Source organism: Eublepharis macularius, chromosome 15 (genome assembly GCF_028583425.1).
Source record: "Eublepharis macularius isolate TG4126 chromosome 15, MPM_Emac_v1.0, whole genome shotgun sequence".
Lineage (NCBI taxonomy): Eukaryota > Metazoa > Chordata > Lepidosauria > Squamata > Eublepharidae > Eublepharis > Eublepharis macularius.
The window spans coordinates 47,633,481-47,656,156 of record NC_072804.1 but is presented as its reverse complement, the minus strand read 5'-3'; the positions used below and the strand labels follow the sequence as shown (position 1 = coordinate 47,656,156).

At 42.9% G+C, this 22,676-nt stretch overlaps 1 protein-coding gene across 1 annotated transcript in view; it reads left to right on the top strand.

The window, feature by feature from the left end:
- The window catches only part of LOC129342885 (probable DNA double-strand break repair Rad50 ATPase), a 47,056-nt gene that overhangs the window by 5,784 nt on the left and 18,596 nt on the right, over positions 1-22,676 (top strand). Inside the window, exons 3-13 of the mRNA XM_054998837.1 lie at positions 2,303-2,323; positions 3,975-3,995; positions 4,948-4,968; positions 6,270-6,284; positions 9,095-9,115; positions 12,141-12,161; positions 13,749-13,781; positions 15,625-15,645; positions 16,659-16,679; positions 18,883-18,900; positions 21,708-21,734. Of these exons, the coding sequence (XP_054854812.1) occupies positions 2,303-2,323; positions 3,975-3,995; positions 4,948-4,968; positions 6,270-6,284; positions 9,095-9,115; positions 12,141-12,161; positions 13,749-13,781; positions 15,625-15,645; positions 16,659-16,679; positions 18,883-18,900; positions 21,708-21,734 (240 nt within the window). The remainder of the gene's footprint in view (positions 1-2,302; positions 2,324-3,974; positions 3,996-4,947; positions 4,969-6,269; positions 6,285-9,094; positions 9,116-12,140; positions 12,162-13,748; positions 13,782-15,624; positions 15,646-16,658; positions 16,680-18,882; positions 18,901-21,707; positions 21,735-22,676) is intronic.

Here is a 22,676-nt window from a genome sequence, read left to right as displayed (position 1 = left end):
ATAGGGAACAATGGGGCTGGCTGGCCAGCCATCTCTGTAGGTGGTGGGGGAATTTGAGGGAGGGTGTCTGTGGTTCAGGTGCTCTTTCACAGGGACCAGCTGGCACTCAGAAGTGTGCCCACCATTGTGGCACCCCTGGGCTGTGCAGAATTGCCCAGGGAAAGAGAGTTTAGAAGTTCCCAGCATAGGGAACAAAGGGAGAGGGCTGGCCTTTGCCAGCCTGTTCCTGGGGTTATGGGTGTGGGGCAGGTGGGGGTGGATTTGGGTCTGTGAGGGGCTAATGTGGGGATTTGGGTCTGTGTGTGGCAGCTGGGGGGGAATTGGGTTTGTGTGGGGCTGTAAGGGGTGGACTTTAGGGGCTGAGAGGACCTACTTGGGGAGGCCATGAAATGCCCCCCCTAAGTGGGAGCAGTCTGAGCCTTGGTGGGGGGTGGGAGGAAGGGTGGGAGAAGGGCCCCAGAGGGCTGGGGGGCATTTTGCATGCAAAATGCCACCCCTGGCAAGACAAGCCTTCCCCAGCTGTCAGTGGTAGAGAAAAGAGCACGTACTTGGGGAGGCCATGAAATGCCCCCCCCAAGTGGGAGCAGTCTGAGCCTGGGTGGGGGGTGGGGGGAAGGGTGGGAGAAGGGCCCCTGAGGGCTTGGGGGCATTTTGCATGCAAAATGCCACCCCTGGCAACACAAGCCTCCCCCAGCTGTCAGTGGTAGAGATTAGAGCACCTACTTGGGGAGGCCATGAAATGCCCCCCCCCAAGTGGGATCAGGCTGAGCCTTGGTGGGGGGTGGGAGGAGGGGTGGGAGAAGGGCCCCTGAGGGTGAGGGGGCATTTTGCATGCAAAATGCCACCCCTGGCAAAGGAAGCCTGCCTCTTCATTTTTTCCCCATAGGAAATAATGAAGAAAGATGAGCAGCAGCATGCTAACAATATGCTGCTCCTTCGCTTTCTTATGGGAGGATGGGGGGACCTGCTTTGGGGGGCCATAACATGGCCCCCCAAAGTCCAATCTGTCTGAAACTTGGGTGGTTGTTAGAGAAGGGTTAGTGGAAGTTCTCCACCAATTTTGGGCTTATTCGGTGGGAAAATGCCTCCCCCAGACGTCCGGGAAGACGGAGGCATTTTCCCATTGAAAAGCCGAAAGAAAGCCGAAAGAATCCCGAAACGTTTCGGCTTTTTTCTTTCGGCTACCCGAAACGTTTCGGCATTCCCCGAAACGTTTCGGCATTCCCCTAAAGAAGCCGAAACACTTTTGTTTCGGCATTCTTTTGGCATTCTGAATGCCGAAACGCACATCCCTACATATAACCTCACTTATCAAGCAAAGCCTTTAGAAAGAAACTTACATTGCAATCCTATGGAGAGTTACTCCAGTCTAAGGCCATTAACTTCAATAGGCTTAGACTGGTGTAACTCTGCATAGGATTGCACTGTTAAAATCCCCCAGGTTCTGGTTGCACTCACCTCACTGTGGAGATTCAACCATGCCCTTTTTTGCTGGGCATTTGGAAAGGTTTTTAGCCCTTAGACATTTCATGGTTTACCAGGCAGAAAGGTTAGTGAGGAGACTGGGTCCCCATCCTTTTGAACTCTACTGTTGTCCAGCAGTGGGTGTTATTGGTTGGGGAGGGTTAATTCTTTGCATACCATTCAGGTATACAGGCCAGGAAAAGTGAGGTGCAGAATAAAAGCTGACCTGGGTATGGATCGCTGGGTTTGCCCATGTTGTAGGTAGGCCTTTATGGAAACCTAGTTGACAGGATAACCTCCACTCTATGCAGGCAGATCAGCCTTTCTTTAATCAAGCCACTTTCAGGTCTGTGACCTCTTCATTCTGGGGATGTGTGAGTAAAGCTCTCAAAAAGCCCATTATTGATGTGAAAAATGGTAGCTGTGAGTGGTTGATGGAAAGAAAATGGCACCCACGAGGCTGGGACCTTCCAAAATGCACACCTTCCCATTGAGACTGCATGCAAACACACCTGATCTGCATTTTTTTTCTCAAGAAGAGCAAGCAGGTTTGGGAAAGTTCAGAGGAAAGTGGCGGGGGCAGGGGGATGAGAACAGGAAAGTGGATGATTAGAGGGTGTTTTGTCAATGCTAAAAAGAAGAAAAGTGGTCAAGTTTGGACTAAAGGAAGACAGGTCTCCATCCCTTCATCATTTTACAGTGCCATCCTCGGCAGAGTTCCTCCAATTTGGCTAACCCTGCTCTGCATAGGACTGCACTGTAATTGTGAAGAAACTGTGAAGATAATGCATAAAGGTATCAAAAATACTAAAGAAATATTTTTTCCTTTTAAATTTAGAAACTGAAGGAAGAAGTAAATGTAAGTATTATGAATCATTTGTGCGTTGCCTGAACAGCCTGTAATGTCCTTTGTGTGTGTGTATGTTATGTGCCGTCAAGTCACTTGCCTCCAACCTATGGTGACCTTATCATCCTCCTTTATTAAAATATCAGTATAGCCATTCAGATGATTCACAGGCCTCCTAAAATGAAATAAAGGTGTGTAGTTAAGAAGGTTCTGGTTGCACTCACCTCACTGTGGAGATTCGACCATGCCCTTTTTTGCTGGGCATTTGGAAGTTTTTAGCCCTTAGACATTTCATGGCTTACCAGGCAGTGAGGTTAGGGAGAAGACTGGGCCCTTATCCTTTTGAATTAGAGATGGGCACGAACCAGACAAAAAATTAACCATACATTTCGTGGTTCATCACGTTTCATGAACCACGAACCATGAACCGAGCCAGCAAATCACTACTTCCAGGTCAGCAGAAGGTCACTTCTGGGTCAGCAGAAGGTCTGCAGGAAGTCCATCCCCTGATGCCTAGGAAACTGATTGATTGGTGCCAGGCTGTCTGCAGTGATGAACTGAAAATTGAACAAAATGAACCAGCCTAAAGTTCATGGCGATTTGTCAGAAATGGGCTCTGATGAACCTCTGGTTCACAAACCATGAACCTGCCTGGTTCGTCATGAATTTTGGTTCGTATTTTGGTTCATGCCCATCTCTATTTTGAATCCTACTGTTGTCCAGTGGTGGGTATTATTGGTTGGACAGGGTTGATTCTTAGCATACTATTCAGGTATGCAGGCCAGGAAAAGTGAGATGCAGAATAAAGGCTGACCTGGGTATAGATCCCTGGTTTTCCCCATGATGTAGGTAGGTCTTTATGGAAATCCAATAGATAGGATAACCTCCACCCTATGCAGGCAGGCTAAGCTTTCATTAATCAACCTACTTTCTGGTCTGTGGCCTCTTCACTCTGGGGTTATGTGAACAATGCTCTCAAAAAGCCCTTTAGTGATGTGAAAAATGGCAGCTCTGAGGGGTTGATGGAAAGAAAATGACACTCATGCTGTCAGAATCTTCCAAAAAGCACACCATCCTATTGAGTTTCCTTCAAGAACTCCTGATCTGCATTCCCTCCCCCCCCCCCCGCCCCCCAAGAAGAGCAGGTTTGGGAAAGTTCAAAGGAAAGATAGGGGGGCAGGAAAGTGGATTATTAGAGGGTGTTTTGTGGATGATAAAAAGAAGAAAAGTGGTCAGGTTTAGACTAAAGGTAGACAGGAAAGGTGTTCCATTCCTTCATTGTTTTACAGTGCCATCCTATGCAGAGTTGCCCCAGAGTTGCTAACTCCACTCTACATAGATCCAGAGGAGTTAGCCGTGTTAGTCTGTAGTAGCAAAATCAAAAAGAGTCCAGTAGCACCTTTAAGACTAACCAATTTTATTATAGCATAAGCTTTCGAGAATCAAGTCAGATGCCTGATCAGGCATCTGACGAAGAGAACTTGATTCTCGAAAGCTTATGCTATAATAAAATTGGTTAGTCTTAAAGGTGCTACTGGACTCTTTTTGATTTTTCCACTCTACATAGAATTGCACTGTAGCTGAGAAGAGACCCATGCTTTCAGCAGATAATGCATAAAGATATCAAAAATACTAAAGAAATCTTTTTTCCTTTTAAATTTAGACACTGACTGGAGATCTAGAAGTAAGTATTATGAATCATTTGGGCATTGCCTGAACAGCCTGCAATGTCCTTTAGACTAGATCTAACCTTTGCCACCCAACTTATTACTATTGATTTATAGAAGCGTCCCTCTGAAGGGCTTGAGATAATCCTAGAGCTTCTTGTCCAAACCCTGTCATCTCCCTTTATTAAAATAATATAGCCATTCAGGTGATTCACAGGCCACTTAAAATGAAATAAAGATGTGCAGTTAAGAAGGCTATGGGTCCAATCACCTTACAGCGGAGATTCAACCATGGCCTCTTTGGCTGAGCTTCTGAAAAAGTTTTTAGCCTGTAGGCTTCCTGTTAGACATGTAGTTTCTTGATAGCATCTGCCTATTTTTAGTACAGGGCAGGTAAAGTTGTTCAATGCTGTACTTGAGAAAATCTCATGAAAGAATTTTAGATAGAAAGATAAAACATATGGCTATATTCATATATGGCTACAAGATTGAATTGGATTGTCTTAACTGACCAATACTGATCAATTGGTTAACTAGTCAAAGCATTATCATTTCCCACCCTTGCCCATGTTAAAAAAGAATCAACCACAGATTGCCCTGAGACAATCACTTTTTCAAATCAAGATGACCCATCTTCTATGTAAAAATGAGAAAAACAAATAGACATGGCAACATCAGAGAACAAACTAGTTTAATAGTAATTTTCCCTGCCCAGAAAGCCCCGTGGTTCTGTGAAAAGAGGAAAACTTTTTTTAGGTGAGAATTCTTAGCACCCTTCATGAACTACATTTCCCATAGTTCTTTGTAGAAAGCCATGACAATTAAACCGGTATAAACCCCCAAAAGTCTCAGTTATAGATACTATTTCAAAACAAGTCTCTGCTTGTCGCAGTCATATAATACATTTTCAAGTACTAAGGAGCATGCAAGATTAACCTTCTTTCTTTCTTCTTTCTTTTTAAAATTGAGGGAGAGTTAAAGAAACTGGAGGTGAGTAATTCAAATATTCTCTGATGAGTAATGTACCCTATCCTTCCCACCAGATTTTCCCTGGGTGAAGGCCGCAATAAATAAATATTCCTTGCTGAGTCAGACAGAAAGCTGATTGTATACTTCAAGGATATTCTTACATTTCACCTGTAAAAGGGAATTCTCACTATTCACACTTATGTGGGAAATACAGCGCACTTCATTTATACTTCATTTATACTCTGCCTTTCCCCCCAATGGAGACCCGAAGCAGCATACATTGATCTGCATTTAATCCTCATAACATCCCTGTGAGATAGGTGAGGTTGAGATTGTGTGACTGGCCCAAAGTCACTCAGAAAACTTAGGTGGCAGAGTGGAGATTTGAACCTGGGACTCCCAAATCTTTATCTGACACTCTACCCAAAATACCACATTGTCACTATAGTTGGAGGGTGTGTTAGATCTCCACAACACACACATGCTGTTCATACCTATAATAGTTTTACTGGTCTTACAATGTAGATGCAATCTAAGTGAAAACTCTGGTGTGATCAGGCAATGGAGACTTTGGAAACAGATTTAATTGGCCCACCATTTTACATCACAGATCAAAATGGCTGCCAGTCCCTTATCTGTTATCTAGATCAGGGAACTTTCTTTCATTTAGCATCCAACCTAGGAGCCTAAAGGTAGATTGCAGGATTCTGAATGTTGGGTCAGAGTGGCAGGAATAAGATGAAGAAAGTGTACCTCATGGGGAACAGTTACAAGAATGCAGTAGGGCACCAAAGAGATGAGCTTCTCCTCAGAGTGATCTTCAGGGGGTCCTTCATCCAAGAATCATTCTGTTATGGGATTTCATAGTTTTGGGGGCTCTCCCACTTAAGAGCACTATCAGGAGTGTCCGAGGGTCCTCCAGACAATAATTTTTCTAAAAAAATTAGGTTTGCCAAATTCAGTCTGGGAAATACCTGGTGATTAGGGGGTGTAGCCTGGGGAGGGCGGGGCTTGGGGAGGGAAGGGAGCTCAACAAGGTATACTGCCATAGAGTCATTGTCCCAGCAGCCATTTTCTCCAGAGGGACTGATCTGTGTTGTCTGGAAATCATTTGTAATTCTGAGAGATTGCCAGCCGCCGCCCCCCCCCCGGCAAGGCTGGCAACGTTTATAGACATATTTAATACAAAATTACAGGTTTAAATCTAAAGCACTGGGGGTGAACTCTGATAGACAAGAAGATACAGATACATTGTGAAATAAAAAATCTTCTGAGGAGATATCAAACGTGAAGAATAACTTCTTGTTTTCATTTATATTCAGGGTCTTGTTGATGACGTGAGTATTACAAACTCCCTTTGTTCTGAATAATTAGTAATGTCCTTTTAATTGGGGCCTAGTCTTTCATTACCAGATTTTAATTTTTGGTTCATACAAAAGTCTGTCACGTATCTAGCTATTCTGGAATTGGTTTTTCTTTCTTGCCTATTTTGCAGAGTAGCCGTAAGTCATAACTTCTCATCTCCTGTTCTATTTGAACGTATCAATTGGGTATTCCATTGGATTCACATTGATTGCCAGATAGTCTGATGTCAATTCCAAAAATGGGTGAGGGAGTCCCTCAAAGAATTCAATGAAAGCTTGCCCAGTCAAAGTATGCTCATTTAATGGCTATAAAAGTTTGACTTTGGTCACTTAAACATTAGTTGCCCAGCCTGGCTTGGATGCTATCTGGAAGCATTCTCTCCTCTCTGATTCCCCATAGCCTCATGCTCCTCCCAGATTTCCCCACTTTTCCAGACATCTTTTCCAAACCAGCTTTGTAGTGATGTTTTGAGAAAGAACACGGCATGGCCAGTCTGGCATTCATATGAACAGGAAACTTCCGATCTTCCTGATACCAGCCAGGTCAATGCCATTTGCCCAGTCCCAGACTCAAAGGCAACCATTCCCCTTTGCCATGGAATGCCTTATAAAAAAGAAAATCAGAAAACAGAATATCATTACAATGTTATAAGAACAATGAGTCTATCAACTTTTCTGTATTCTCAGCATTCATTTTTTAAAAAAACAAACCATAAATCTCTAGGCTCCCATCTCCTGTTATTGGAAGCTGGAAATTCTGAGAACCTGATATGCACAGGTCCTTCTCTCCCTGCCCCCCACCCTTGCCCAGAAGCAGGGAAGCAAATAGCAGCCATGGGAGACAAGGACAGGGAATCCTGCCATGTGGAAGCCCAGTTGCTGCACTGCTCTGTTGGGAGTTGCCATAGTCATGGGGCAATCATCATGCAAGCCTGTCCCCATGTGGAAGATACCTTTAATACGGTCTTTGAACTGCTATGTTTCTCCTACATTCTAGTGTTCATCTGTGAAATCAACAGCAGGAAGTATTTCATGTCCTCATCTGTCCCCCTTCTTGAAACACCAATGAGTGGTGGGCAGGGAATACCAGACTATTGATTCTGTGGCAAGCATTTAGATTCAAATATCAGATATTTTCTAATGCTTCTGTAGTATGGGATAAAGAATTAAGAACAACCTCATTGGATCTGATGGAGAGTCTTGCAATGTCTCTAGCATAGCCAGGTGGCTCTTGAATACTGATGGCACAGACAACCACATTTACTGCATGTTTATTGGGTTTGATGGGTCTCATATTTTTATGTTCAAGTTGAGACACTATTCAATCTGTGATGTCTTCACGTGGAGAAACAGGGCAATTCTAGGCATCTCTACTCAGATGCAAGTCACACTATATCTGGTGAGGCTTATAAGTATGTAGAGGCTCACATCCTAAACAATCCTCTGTCACAGTAGAAGGGCTTATTATAGAATGATGGTTCTTAAATATCCCTGTGGGGAACTAAAACAAGATTTTCATATGGCAAAGCAGGGGTCATTTCGTAGAAAAAGAGCTGGAGGAACTCATTAGCATAACTCATTAGCATATGCCACACCCCTTGACAGCACCAGAAGTGTGTCATTAGCATAACTAATTTGCATACGCCACACACCCCTGACATCACCTATCCTGGCTGTTTTGGACCCAATCCTGGCCATTCAGGGCCGAAATGGGCCCAAAACAGCTGAGAGGTGGGCAGGGCCACCTGTCATGTGACCTTTTGGGGGAACTGCCAGAACTGCATTCCTGCGCATTCCCCCTCGAAATGAGCCCTGTGGCAAAGTATTTCATGTGGCAAAATATGCATGAAAGAGTAGCACCTTCCTTTTAAATTTAGCTTGAAAGCAAACTGAAAAAACTCTCATAGTGAATATTTGGAACCCTGTGGGTATGGGTGAAGAAATCTGCATGATCTTTCTTCCTGTTAAATTTCTACAAGGGCTTTTACAAAAACAGTTTTTTCCAGCAATGCATCCTTTTTGAATGTAGTTAGTAAATGCACATACATTTATGTAGATTTAATAGTACCCATCACTTTCTTTTCCTTTTGGGGGAAGCACCAGCAAAATTTCTATTCCCAGGCTGCTGTTAATGGCACAGGACGATGGACAAAAAATTGTACCAAGTATTCTAGCTGTGCTCAAGGAGATCCCAGGAAAGAATTGCCTGGGTTTTTTTCTCCATTAGGAAACATTCCATACAGGACTGCACATTTTAACTGAATAAATGGTACAATTGCAAAACGAACCAATAGGTTGATTAATCAAAACATTATTTTCCACTCCTGTCAATCCTAATCAAAGAACAATGCTTTTGCAGCCCTTGGTGATTCATATCAATGAAATCAAGGTTGAGAGAGCATGCCTATCTTTGATGCGAGTTTTAAAAAGGTCAAATTGCATTAGGGCTAAACTGCAGCACCGAAATACATTGGTTTAAGTAATTTCCTGTCCTGAAGAAAGACTCGGAAAGTGTCGGAAAGTGTCATTCTCAGCATGCTCTATGAACTATAGCTCCCAAATTCTTTGGGCCTATTCATAATAGCTTTGTTGCTTTAAACCCAATAGAGTCTGTGTACAATTAATTCTGTAGAGTAGATACTCCTTTGGTACAAGGCATTGGGGGGTGGGGCAGGGCGGGTCCAGCTATCATCAGCTTGCTTCCCCTGTGGTAAAAGCAAGGAGTTTCCCCCCCAAAATGTCCTAAGCATGAAAGATTAATCAATGGTCTTTTTTAACTTTAGAAACTGCTAGCTACAGTGAAGGTGAGTATTACAAATCTGTGTATATTCTTGAGAGATTATAATGTTTTTCAGAAGGTTGATTGCTTGCCAGACTTTTCCTGTTTAGTTTCTAGAAGCTTTACCCTGGTAGTAACAGCTGAGACACTCAGGCCATTTTGGTCATGTTCTGAGCGCTGAGAACTTCACAGCAAAATGCTCATGAGCTAAACAAAGCTTTTTCAAATTCTCTCCATTGCATGCTGGGCAAACTCATGATGTTCATCTCAAAAATAGCACCACAGCAAGCAGTTTCACCCCTGGATGTCAACCTCTTGGTCATTGCAGAATATGGCTTCTTTTGCCCTGCCCAAGAATTAAATTATCTCATTTACCTAAGAAGGGGCAGCATATCACTCGAAGCCAGCTCTCAGTCTACTTGTCTTCTTCTTCAGAGAGGTCTCCAGGGAGTCTCTCATCAGACATTTAATCTGAAATGACACTTTAGGGTCTTTGTCTCTCTCCAACTCAAGGTCACCATCAATAGTGCCCCAATGTAGAAGTGATTATTTATTTATTTTAAACTTTTTCACTCCACTAAAGCTGGTTCCAAGTCTTGGAGAACCCTTGACAGAGAGGGCTCAGAAGCATTTCTATACCCACTATCAGGTTCTTGTTCTCCCACCCATGTGCCTGTGCATCCTTCCTTTGTCCACCTGCAAATTGTCCCACCATCTGCAGTCACAGCTGCCCACACTGCCTGCATGCCCTTTCTCCATGGTGCTGGGTGGTGGGTGCAGCTAGGAGTCACTAGGAATGATGATGCTTTGTGCACTACCCGCAAGCCCTTCTACAACAGTGCCCATCTCATCTCATCTTCCTGACCCTGAGCTCATATTCAATGAGCATAGCTTTATCAACCACCTAATGTCTAATCAGGCTAATCAACAAACCAAAATTGTATTATATAAAAGAGTAAGCGTGTTCCAGATGACTCACCTCCTACCCTGGTGCACCTCCAGAGGGCGCTGCCATGGAGGGAAGCCCAGGCGAGGCAGCCTGTCCCTCAAGAGAGCGTGCCACAGTAGAAAGCCCAGGCTGGGATTTGGACGGGAGCAGGTGGCAATGCCCACCCCTGCCTTCACCCAGCTGGGATCCAGAGGGGAGCAGGTGGTAATGGCCATCCCCCCTTCACTGGCCAGGATCAGGAGCAGAGCTTGATGCAATGCCCATCCCCCCTTCACCCAGCCAGGATCAGTCACAAAGGAGGAGGCAATGTGCACCTGCCCACGCTCCCCTTTCGAGAGCAAGTTGTATTCTTCCCCCACAACAGGCTTTGTTGCTAGTCTAAAAACAAAACATTGAATTCCATGTGCTTCTAACAAAAACAACAGATGATAGAATAAATTAAATGAAATAAAGTAAAGTAAATATGATTGGAAAGTTAAAAATGTTGAAAATAAAATGGAGCACAGCCACACTTCCCTTTGCCTATAGTCCTGAACTGGAGCCTCTGCAGTTCTCACAAGCAGGTAGGGGAAGGGTTAGGGTTGGGTTCAGGGTTACGGATTGGGTTAGGGTTGGGTTTAGGGTTAGAGGTTAGGGTTAGAGAGGCAGATGTAGTGAGTCAGCATCAGTGGGCTCTACCAGAATCCACAGGCCCCAGCTCCTGCCACTGGTTGCCATCAACTGATGCTAGTCTTGCACCTCAGTTTATCTCCTTGGATTCCTGGCAGGCAAACAATGTAGGAAGCAAGCTGCTAGAGCATAAATTCCCAAATTAAGATTAGCATATTAGAACACACTAAATCCCTATTTTAAAGCATTTGAATCTAAACAACACTCTTCTTTTCTAACATCTCAATTAGATTACAGCAATATGCTCTACTTGGTGCTGCCCTTGAAATGTTTCTTGAAACTACAGTTGGTTCAGAATGATGTGGTGTGAATGTTGAGGGGAGTGTATTTTAGAGACCATATCCGTCCAGTCTTCTTACATTTATATTGGCTCCCAATTTGTTTCAGGAACCAATTCAAGATCCCAGTATTGACCTTTAAAGCCCTTTATGGCTTTGGGCCACATACCTTAATAAAATAAACAAACAAACAAAAATTATGGACTCCCTTCTCCCATATGAACCTATGTGTCCACTCTGGTCATGCTTAGATGCACTACTTTGGATACCTCTGCCACCTGAAGCTAGGTGGGTTGGAGAAGAAAGTGCCTTCTTAGTCATAGTGTCAAAACTTTGGAACCTCCTACCCAGACAGATTTGTCTGTCTCCCTCTATTGTTGTCTTCTGCCAGTGCGTGAACAGTGATGTGTTTTGTTTGGCATTTCCCCAATAACTGTTGTTGGCCTTCCTCCCTGGTTTTGGTGTTATATGTGTATTTATAATTTTATTGAATTACTGTATATATACTTTATTTTAAATGTTTTTATATGGTGAAATGTTTTAACCTTTTGATGGTCATTGCATTGGGTATCCTATTTGGGTGAATAGAAATGTTTTAAATGAAATAACAAACAATCTCTTTAAAGTGTTGGGAGATATGGACTCTTTGTTGAGGGGACTTTACTAAAAGCTTTTTGGAAGCGGACATTCATAAATATGTAACTGACACAATGACTCAAGAAAGCTTTTGGGAATTTCTATAACGATCTTTCTAAGTGGCGTGAGTTAATGTGAACTAAATAATCTTATATCAAAGTACTTAATTCTTAATGTGTGAGGAAAAAAATCAGTGGGTAAGGTATGAAAAAATATGAAGGAATAACCACATTTCTTTTCAATTTAGATTATTAAAGGATGTTTTGTGGATGCTTTAAAAAAAAAGAAAGGCTCCAATTTGGACCAAAGGCAGAAAAAAATGTCCATGTGGGTGCAGACAGGGAAAGCGCTCCATCGCTTCATTGATTCTCAGTGCCATTCTATGCAGAGTTACTCCAACTGGCTAACCACAGCCTGCATAGGATTGCACTGTAAATGTGAAGAGACCCATGCTTTCAGTAGATAATGTATAAAGATATTAAAAATACTGAATAATCACTGTTTTCTTTTAAATTTAGCAACTGTCTGAAGACGTAAAGGTAAGTATTTTGAATCATTTGTGCATTGCTTGAACAGCCTGTTTAGACTAGATCCAACTGTAGCCACCCATGTTATTCCTACTGGCTGATAGAGCCATCCCTCTGAAGACCTTGAGATAGTCACAGAGCCTCTTGTCCCCCTTTATTAAAATATCAGTACTGCCATTCAGGTGATTCACAGGCCACTTAAAATGAAACGAAATGAAGATGTGCATCGAAGAAGGTTATAGTTTCAATCACTTCACAGCGGAGATCCCACCAGGCCCTTCTTTGCTGGACTTCTGAGAAGGTTTTTAGCCCTTGAGGTTTTGGCAGCTGAAATGGGATGTTGAGGTTGCTGTACATAGAAAAATATGTTGTAGTTTCATCCTTTGCTTCTTCTCAGGTATGTAGTTTTGTGATAGCATGGTTTTGGTGAAGTGGTTAAGAGCAGCAGGACTCTAATCTGGAGAACTGGGTTTGATTCCCCACTCCTCCACTTGAAGCCATCTGGATGACCTTGGGTCAGCCACAGCTCTTCTAGAGCTCTCTCAGCCCTACCCACCTCACAGGGTGATCGTCATGAGGATAATAATAACACACTTTGTAAACTGCTCTGAGTGAGCATTAAGTTGTCCTGAAGAGGGGTATATAAATTGAATGTTGTTGTTATTAACATTATAATAATTATTAAAATTATTAGAATTATAAAAATAGTATTAGTAGCCTTAGTATTAGTAATAGTATTAGTAGCCTTAATAGTTAATAAGCTGGCTTGGATGACAGGAATCTTAAACAAAACATATATATTGTCCATCTTCTCATGTACAGAAAATATTTTGTTACTTTCCACCAGGATTCATAAGAAGCCAATTTTGGCAAGTCCCCCCCCCCCCCAGTACATTTGATGTAGCAAGTAATCTGTAAGGGCATAAATTGCCAAATTAAAATTACCATCATAAAATATACAATGTACAAATTTAGATTAGATTACTGCAACAAGCTCTACTTGGGGCTGCCCTTGAAACCTGCCTAGAAGCTACAGTTGGTACAGAATGTTGTGACCAGAACATTTCAGGGAGTGGGTCGAAAGGAACATATCACCTCAGCCTGGTTCCATCTATACAGGTTCCCAATTTCCTCCCATGCCAAATCATATAGAGCTTTAAATGTCAATACCAGCACTTCTGTTATAAGACTTTGGAACTTGCTCTCCAACCAGATTTGTCTCTCTATAGATATTGTTGTCTTCCATGAAATGTTTTAACCTTTTGTTGTTCATTGCCTTGGGTGCCCTATTTGGGTAAATAAAAATGTTTTAAATGAAATAAGTAAAATAATCTATTTAAAGCATTGGAAGATATGGACTCTTTGTTGAGAGAACTTTACTAAAAGCTTTTTGGAAGTGGACATTTATAAATATGTAACTGAAACAATGTCTCAGGAAAGCTTTGAGGAATTTCTGGAAAGTATCTTTTTACCAGGAGTGAGTTAATATGAACTAAATGATCTTATATCAAATTACTTAGCTCATCATGTAAGCTTTCAGCCCCTACATATCATTGTGAAAAAAGTATGAATGAATAACCACTTTTCTTTTCCATTTAGAATGTAGAAAACTTAACAGATGAGGAACTGCAGGTGGGTGTTTCACATCTTTTGTGTATTGTCTTATTGATCTGGAGTGTCCTTCCTATTTTCTGCCAAACTGGACTTGTGATTTTGAAAAGGTCCCTCCAAAGAATTTGAAAAAGTAAAAATGGAGAAATGTCCCACCTTCTGGGTTCCTACCTCCTCCTCCTAGCTCTGCCTTCCTCCCTATTCACAGCCATTTCAAACAAGAAGACCTGAAGTTCACAGAGATGCAGCCATGCTTTTGTGAAAGCAAGCTAGCTTATGTATTTTCATGTGCTTTTGACAGCACTAGTTTATGAAAATAAACGAGACTCTTGAAGCTGATTGCTGATGTGAGCAGCTCCAGTAATTTCATGGCTTTGACTTGTTGGTTTCTGTTTTGCTGTTTTTCATGTTTGTGACTGAGTTAGTCATGGGTTACCAATGTGTGTGTTAACTGCTTTTAAATATTGCAAGTGACTTTGCTAATTCTTTTGACTGAAAGGCAGGGTCCAAAGGCCTGTAGCTTGCATTCATGATTAAATTATTAGGATTACATTATTAAAGTGTTAATAGATTTATGAAATTCTTCAAACAGAGAAAGCAAAGACTTTCCCCTTACTTTGTTTCCACACTGTGGGAAGCTAGCCTTTGTTAAACTTCATTATGATCGACAAAGGATACTAGTCAGAAATATCACATTATTGTCTGCTTTTCCATTAAGATTTTACTTCAACTATAAGGCTGGAAACTTTAATTAATTAATAATACAGGGATACAATCAATTTATTGATGAAGCGAAGGGTATTTCTATCAATAGTCATCTTAACTTCATCACACTCCTGCAGTTAATCACATTTATCAACTCAAGTGAAGTTCTCTGTGTTGGGGAGCTTGAGCAGCTTCAACCCAGAATTCTTGTGGAATGGGAGTGGAAGAGAGTGAAATTGGTACAGAACTAACAAATTATAGTGTAGCCACCAGACATGGGCATGGACAGAAAAAACCCCGAACATGCTGTTTGTCGTTTGTTGCTATCCACGAACAATGAACAATGAGCATGGACGAACATGACCTGTTCCTGAACATGTTCATTGTTCGTGGGGGCCTGAACCCCCCAGCCCTAACTCCCCCACTTAGCCCCCCTCCCCTCAAACCCACTTACCTGGCTGTTTAAAGATCCCTTTAAACTATCAGCTGGCGGGTGGCGGGGGGACAGCTGTTAGTTTAAAGGGCCCAGTCTTGGCAAAAACAGCAGTGTCTGCTGGCAGCTAGTTTGAGGGGTTACCAACTGACCTTCCCAATGTCCAATACCCACCACATTTGCAGGGGACATAGCCTTCATCGCCCTCTGAACCCCCCCCCCCAAGTTTCAGAGAGATTGCACCCAGGAAATGCATGATCCATGGGTCTCCCCCTTTCATGTCATTTTCTGTTTACAGTGGCAAAAACTGGACTGTCTGCTGCCTGGAAGCTACTTTGAGGGGTAACTTACAAGCCAGAAGGAAAGCCAGAAGGAGTTCAGACAGAGTTCAGACAGTCCATGCCTTCATTGCCAGGGGAATTGATTGCAGGTGCCAGACTGTCTGGCTTGACGAGTGGAGGACAAACACAACGAATGAGGCTTGCAACGACCTCCTGTTCATTTAGAATGGGGCTTCATGAACAGCTTGTTCACGAACAGCTGATCGGGGTGTTCAAGGCTTTTTTTGCTTCGTATTGCTGTTCGTGCCCATCTCTAGTAGCCGCATCTTTAGTGAAAATATGTTGTGGGTCCGGCTGTCAGTCCTTAACAAAGTGAAGAAAAGTCCTTAACCAGCTTCAAAATGCATGAAGAAGTAATTACTTTCTGTCTTTCTTTCTATTTTAGAAATTAAAAGAGAAATTGTCCGTGAGTATAACAAGTCCTGTTTGCACTTGCTGATATCTGTAATAGTCTTCTAAGTGGAGCATTCATCTTCCTTCGCACCTTTTCTTTCTGAGATTTTTCTGTGATTTGAGTGCCAAACTACAGGGGTTTTACTCCAAGTTTCCTCACATTTCCTACTTGTTTTTCCTGTGTTTTCCTCATCATTTTCCCATGCTTTCCCAAACTGCCTTTGAGAAACTTCAGAAAAATGATGCTGAAATACAGGAAGACAATCAATGGGGAAAAGGACACAAACAAGCTTGGAGCAAAACGATCGCAGTCAACAAACAACCCATTGAGTAAACCTCTTTGGTGATATTTTGTATCATTGCGTATAGTACCAGAAATCCTGGAATCCTGAAATGAAGATTTTCCAACTGAAGCTTATTTTTTTTAAGTAATAAATTTTGTTCTGCACGATATTCTTGTTCTGAAATATCTTCAATTTTTAGTTCCGTTTGCTACTAAATTAGGGAAAACATTTCAGGAATTTCTGGAGAGCAGAATAAACGAGTGATTCTCTAGAATCAGGGGTTTTGAAAAAAATAAAAATAAATAAAATTTCCTGTGCCTTTTGGCTTTTACTCTAGATAAAGGATGGAAACAAAAAAAGAAACATGTTTAGTGCAAATGTGTTGCAAGTCCAGCTGTCAGTCCTTTCTAAAGTGAAAAAAAGTTGGTTGTTGTGGGTTTTCCGGGCTGTATTGCCGTGGTCTTGGCATTGTAGTTCCTGACGTTTCGCCAGCAGCTGTGGCTGGCATCTTCAGAGGTGTAGCACCAAAAGACTTTTGGTGCTACACCTCTGAAGATGCCAGCCACAGCTGCTGGCGAAACGTCAGGAACTACAATGCCAAGACCACGGCAATACAGCCCGGAAAACCCACAACAACCATCGTTCTCCGGCCGTGAAAGCCTTCGACAATACATTGAAAAAAAGTTCTTATCCAGCTTCAAAAAGCATGAAGAAATAACTACTTCTCTTTTTTCTGTTTTAGACATTAGTCAAAGAAGTGCAAGTGAGTATGGCAACTCCTCTGTGTGCTGTTTGCTTAATCTCTAGTTATCTTTTAAAATTGACTGTAGTCATTCTTAGCACGTTTTCTTTCTGAGATTTTTCTGTGATTTGAGTGCCAAACTACAGGGGGTTTACTCCAAGTTTCCTCATGTTTCCTACTTGTTTTTCCTGTGTTTTCCTCATCATTTTCCCATGCATTCTCAAACTGCCTTTGAGGACACACACAAGCTTGGAGAAAAAAAACATTGCAGGTCAACAAAGCACACATTGGCTAAACCTCCTTGGTGATATCTTGCATCGCTGCCTAAAGTAGCAGAAATCCTGAAATAGCAAAATGAAGATTTTCAAACTGAAGTTTATATTTTTTAAAATAATTTTTGTTCTATTCCATATTTAAAGAAGCTTGCAATTGCACACTTTAGTTTAATGGAATGTTTCCAGTTGTGACTGTTTCTTTCCCAGCTGAGGACTGCAAGAGGAAGAAACGGTCTTAGCTGTTTTGTTGGGTGCTGTAGTAGAATTTCAAGAATCCCTCTGAAAATGCTCCGCTCTTGAACCAGAATTCAGCAGCTAAAAGGATGTTCTCCTCCAGCTTAGAGAATTCTTCAGGGTATCACTGCTCAGTCTAGGGTGGAATGAGTGCTGTGTAACATCTGGGGTGGGTATCTCCAGTCTTAGGTCCCCATAGGAAGTGTCCAACGCTTGATCATGATGCCACCCGACATTGACATAGGAAATATTGACTTATGGAATGTCAATTAAACTGCACACACATGAACACACACATGAAGCTGCCTTATACCTAATCAGACTGTTGACCAATCGAAGTCAGTAATGTCTACATCGACAGGCAGCAGCTCTCTGTGGGTTTCAGGTGGAGGTCTTTCTTATCTGCCAGTTTGGTGTAGCGGTTAAGTGTGCAGGACTCTAATCTGGAGAACCAGGTTTGATTCCCCACTCCTCCACTTGAAGCCAGCTGGGTGACCTTGGGTCAGTCATAGCTTGTAGCTCTCTCAGCCCTATCCACTTCACAGGGTGTTTTGTTGTGGGGATAATAATGACATATGGTTGTTGTGGATTTTCCGGGCTGTATTGCCGTGGTCTTTGAGAATACTTTGGTCTTTGACATACTTTGTAAACTGCTCTGAGTGGATGTTAAGTCATCCTGAAGGGCAGTATATAAATCAAATGTTATTATTATTATCACTTGCTCCCTGACCCATTTGAACTAGAGATGCTGAGGATTGAATTTGGGACCTTCTGCATACCAAGCAAATATTTACCACTGAGCCATGTCTCCTCCACAACCACAGAACAAGCCTGCAGATCATGTGAACATTCAGAAATCATCAGAAATCATGAATGACTACTGCTTCGTGTATCCATGCAGCTGCTTAACCTTTTCCAGCAAAGACTGTTTTTGTGCCCCCCACCCCCGCTTGAGAATATTCTGCAGTGGCCCAGGTTTGGATTTTTTCAAGGTCTGCCCCCTGCTTGTGAGTCTTTCAGAAGAGATGAGTGGGGCTTTTACACTCCTGGAAGGGTGTAAATCAGAATTATTGCACAGAGCTTTAGGGGCAGTCTGAAGAGTTTCCACACTGAAACGGGACTTTGTGGTTTCCCCATTGCTGATGTGGCTGCAAATAAAGCTCAGCAGCAATGGGGCTTCCACATGGCAGTTATAATGGTATTCCAGTGCCTTTTTTAAAAAAAACAATAAGCCCTCTGGTGGCAGGGGGACAAAATGATTACTATGGGAAAATGGCTCTCATGTGAGTGGAAATTTTTTTTTCCACCGGCCCAGCCACCATCGTGCCTTTACAAGGATCTTTCGTGAAACTTCAGAGCAAAGCAGGTTTTAGAAAAGTTGGGGGAAACAGGAGGTGCATGAATGCACTATAATGTTGTGAGGAAGCAGGGGGGAAACCCACTTTGCCAAAGCATTGAACTTGGGGCATACAGCCCATGTGGCAGATGTCTGAACAAATAAAAATACTTTTCCAGTTGTGCCCAAGGCATTTCTGGATTGATGATTTTCATGTGATTGTATTTGTCTTAATGTTAATGATTTTCAGTGTATGACAGCATACAGATTTATTGTACCTTCTATTCCTATCTGTCTTGGATCCTGAGCTGATATGAAAAAAAGATGGGCATAAAAATAAATGAATAAATAAATAAATGTTTCTTTTTTTTAACTTTAGACCAAGATTGAGAATACTGTAAGTATTTAAAATCCTTTGTGTATTAACTGAACAATCTGCAGTGCATTCTTTTCCATTATCTTTTATAACAAATCAAGTTTTGCCTAACAGTTTTTAGAACAGCATATCTGCACCAAAGTTAACAGGGATTAAATACAGCATGAGCAGAGCCCTGGCCAGTCCCAGTTGTAATGCATTCAGCGATTCATAAATGCTGCAATGGAACCTTTCTCTTAATTCTGGAAAGACTTAGATAAACTAGCAATACGGAGTATGCTGAGATTGCCTGCTCCTAGATTATGGTTTCTGAGAGCATGCCTTGAACCCCTGGGAGACTTGGCAGAAGTGTCATGAGAAAAAAGACATCTTCAATGTATCAATATCACTGCTGTTAAAAATCTGGACATGATATCACAGGATTTTGCTGGACTCTGTGGTAGAAAGCATAAAAATCAGCAAAACCCAAGAGCTTTTTCACCTGCCACTCATTTGAACACCAGTGGGGAATGAGGGGGCTTTTTGGTGAGGCACTTTGCCACCTAAAGCAGGCAAATAGTACCTCTATCCTTGACAGCACCAATAAAAGACTCCATTTGATTCACATTGGATATTCAAGGATTTGGTAGCATCTAAGAAGCTTCTCTCTTCATTCTGCTGCTACAACAAGATTTTGTTGTGCGACAGATGCCTGTGAATCCTCCTCTCCTGGCTTTTCCCCCTTACTAACCAAAAATGCCCTCTCCCACTGGATTCATTCTATTGTAGAGGTCTGAATAGGAGGGGAATCCTCTTATAACATAATTCAGTAAGCGTGTTTCTGACAACTCACTGGCGCATGCATAGTCCAGGCATGCCTCTGGGCCTTCAGAAGGCCCACAGGTCAGCTACGCCCTCCTTAGCTCTGATTGGACCAGCCAGCATGGGGCATGCCTGGCTAGCCTACGCTCCTCTCCCAAGCCTTCCACCCAAGCCTCCATCTACCTGGGATGGAGCACAGCTTTCCTGCCCTTTCCCCATGCCAAGCCTTCCCCTTCCAGGCCCAGAAACGTGGGGGCGTTGTGGCTTTCTTGTAGACCTGCAGAGGCCAGATCTACTCACCATAGCTTTGCAAGGTGGGGAGACCTGGCCGCCAGACCTGTGGAGGCCAGGTTTGTTTACCAGGGCTTTGCAAGATAAATAGACTTGGCCTCTGGAGCCACAGAGCCCAGATCTACCTGCTATAGACTTGCAGGACAGGTACACCTGGCCTCCATCCTCTCAGAGACGAGGCTGATGGCAGGGAGGCGGGGGAAAGCACCTCCCTGATGGTGCAGTGCACTCCTGCACGCTACAATAGGATGATTTTGGTCCAAAGTGGGCCCAATTCCACCCACTGCAGAGCACAGGAATCCTCCAGGGCCCTTCCCCCCCCCAGCAGTGCTCTTGGGCTCCGCACCCACCCGAATTGGGCTGGATTTGGTCTGGTGCAGAGCGCAGGAGAGTTGCAGGGTGCTTTCTGCCATCCCAGGCTCAGCAGCCACCATATTCACCCTGAATGGGAGCCAAATCAAGTAGATGCAGAGTGCAGGAGTGCTTCAGGGCCTTTTCTGTTTCCTCAACAGCGTTCCTGGGCTCCAGAGCCACCTGATTTGGCTGGAAGAGGCAGCAGGACGAATGGGCCTGCCTTCCAGCCCTTCTTTGCTGCAATCAGCTGGCACTGCTGCCCTTCTTTGGCCCAGATCTGGGTGCTGAGGAGGGGGCAATGCCAGACCCGGCCACCCTGCCCTCCCCCTGCCCTGATCAGAGCGTTGGCTAAGGGCCAATGCCAGGCCCAGTTGCCCTGGCCTCCCCCCTGCTCCAACTGGGGCACAGGGGAGGCAATAATGTTAGGCCCAGCCACCCTGTCTTTCCATCGAAGAGATCAGGGCGTGGGGGAGGCGGCATTGCCTGGCCTGCCTGCCCTGCCCTTTCTTGAGCCTGTTGTATTTTTTCTCCACAATGGGCTTTGTTACTAATGGCAGAATAAAAGAGACACTCCACTCATTCATTTGGGCTTTTGTAGCCATCACATCTTTCCATCTGAAAGAGTTTGTGATGGGTCAGTTTTACTTTCTCATCTTTCTTCATGAGGATGGAAGAAAGATTGACTGATCTGGTTAGCGGACTGTTGGGGATTCAATGGCCAATCAACAATTTCAACAGAGCCCTAAGGACAGCAACTCTAACCAATGAATTACCAATTTAAAGTTTTGTGTCTTTATAGAGAGAGACTTGATATGCCAGATTTGTTTTAATGATTCCATAGAAAGCGGTAAGAATGTTTTTTAAATAATCAGACAGAGGCTCTTTGTTTGCAAAAGTTGCCACGCAGATGTAATTCAGAGTTGCACAAGCAGGTCATGAAGGCACAGCCCTTCTCACCATCTGTTCCCTGAACTTGAAGGTCTCATAGTTATCAGCTGTTGATGGACATGCCCTTGATAAATTTTTCTAACCTTTCCCCAATCTCTTCTGAAAATCCTTCCACCTCTGTGATTATCCTTTTTTCTCTGCAGTATAAACACATGGTTGGAGCAACTTAAATATTATTAGGAAAATTTCAGAGATTTGTCACACAGATACCCCCTGTTCCAGATACTGGGTTGACATTTTGAGCATTTTCTAAAGCAATATGGTTCTCCTGAGGCTCCAGGAAACTGCCCTTACCACCTACTCATGTTTACGGCCCCTTGGATTAACAGAGGACCAGCGTTCCCATGTATCATTGTGAATGCTCCCCTCACAAGGTTTTCTGTAATTCAGATATTGAAAAGTATAAAACAATAATAATTTGTTTTTATGTTTAGGAGGGACAGGCAAAAGAAGATTTGGAAGTGAGTATTTTGAAATGTCTGTGTATATTGACTGATTGATCTTTAGAGTCCCTCATTCAGGTGACTAGTTGATTCTTGCCAATTTGACTTCCTAATTTCTATAAGTATTCCTGCAAGGAACTTGAACTAATTATTCAGTTCAGGCTGTAAAAATATTTTACTAATTACTACTAATTTACTACTAATTTACTAATTACCACTAATTTACTGATTAGTAAATTTTTACTAATTTAGTAATTATTTAAATCAAAAAGAGTTCAGTAGCACCTTTAAGACTAACCAACTTTATTGTAGCATAAGCTTTCGAGAATCACAGTTCTCTTCATCAGATGCATCTGACGAAGAGAACTGTGATTCTTGAAAGCTTATGCTACAATAAAGTTGGTTAGTCTTAAAGGTGCTACTGGACTCTTTTTGATTTTGCTACTACAAACTAACACGGCTAACTCCTCTGAACCAGTAATTATTTAGAAGTTGTCCCCATCCTTTGGGCCATCTTGGAACTGCTGCATTAGGTTTACCAGTCCAGCTCCAATTACTTGAAATTTTGGTGTGGGGGAAGAAGTGTCTCTTGCCTCCCTGCCCACTCCATTCTCCTGAGCCACACAGCTGGTGACATCATTTTAAAAGTCTGCTGGGGTCCATTTTTACTTGAAATGATGGTGTGTGGGGAGGAGGGTCTCTTGCTTCTCTGGCTGCTCCATTATCCTGATCCTGAACCAAAATGGCCCCACTGGAGGTCTCCTCCAAGGCATTGAGCCAATTAGAACCTCTCTAGGATTGAGAAATGACTTTCCCCTCTGCTGCTGTGCAGCCACAGGAAAACGAGTTAGATCCAGTTCCCTTGATCCAACTCATTAAAAAACAGCTTGTGTAGTTTGGCCCTGAGTCTATCTGAAAATAGTGGTTATGAAGGCTCTGGGAATATAGCAGCTGGCTGGT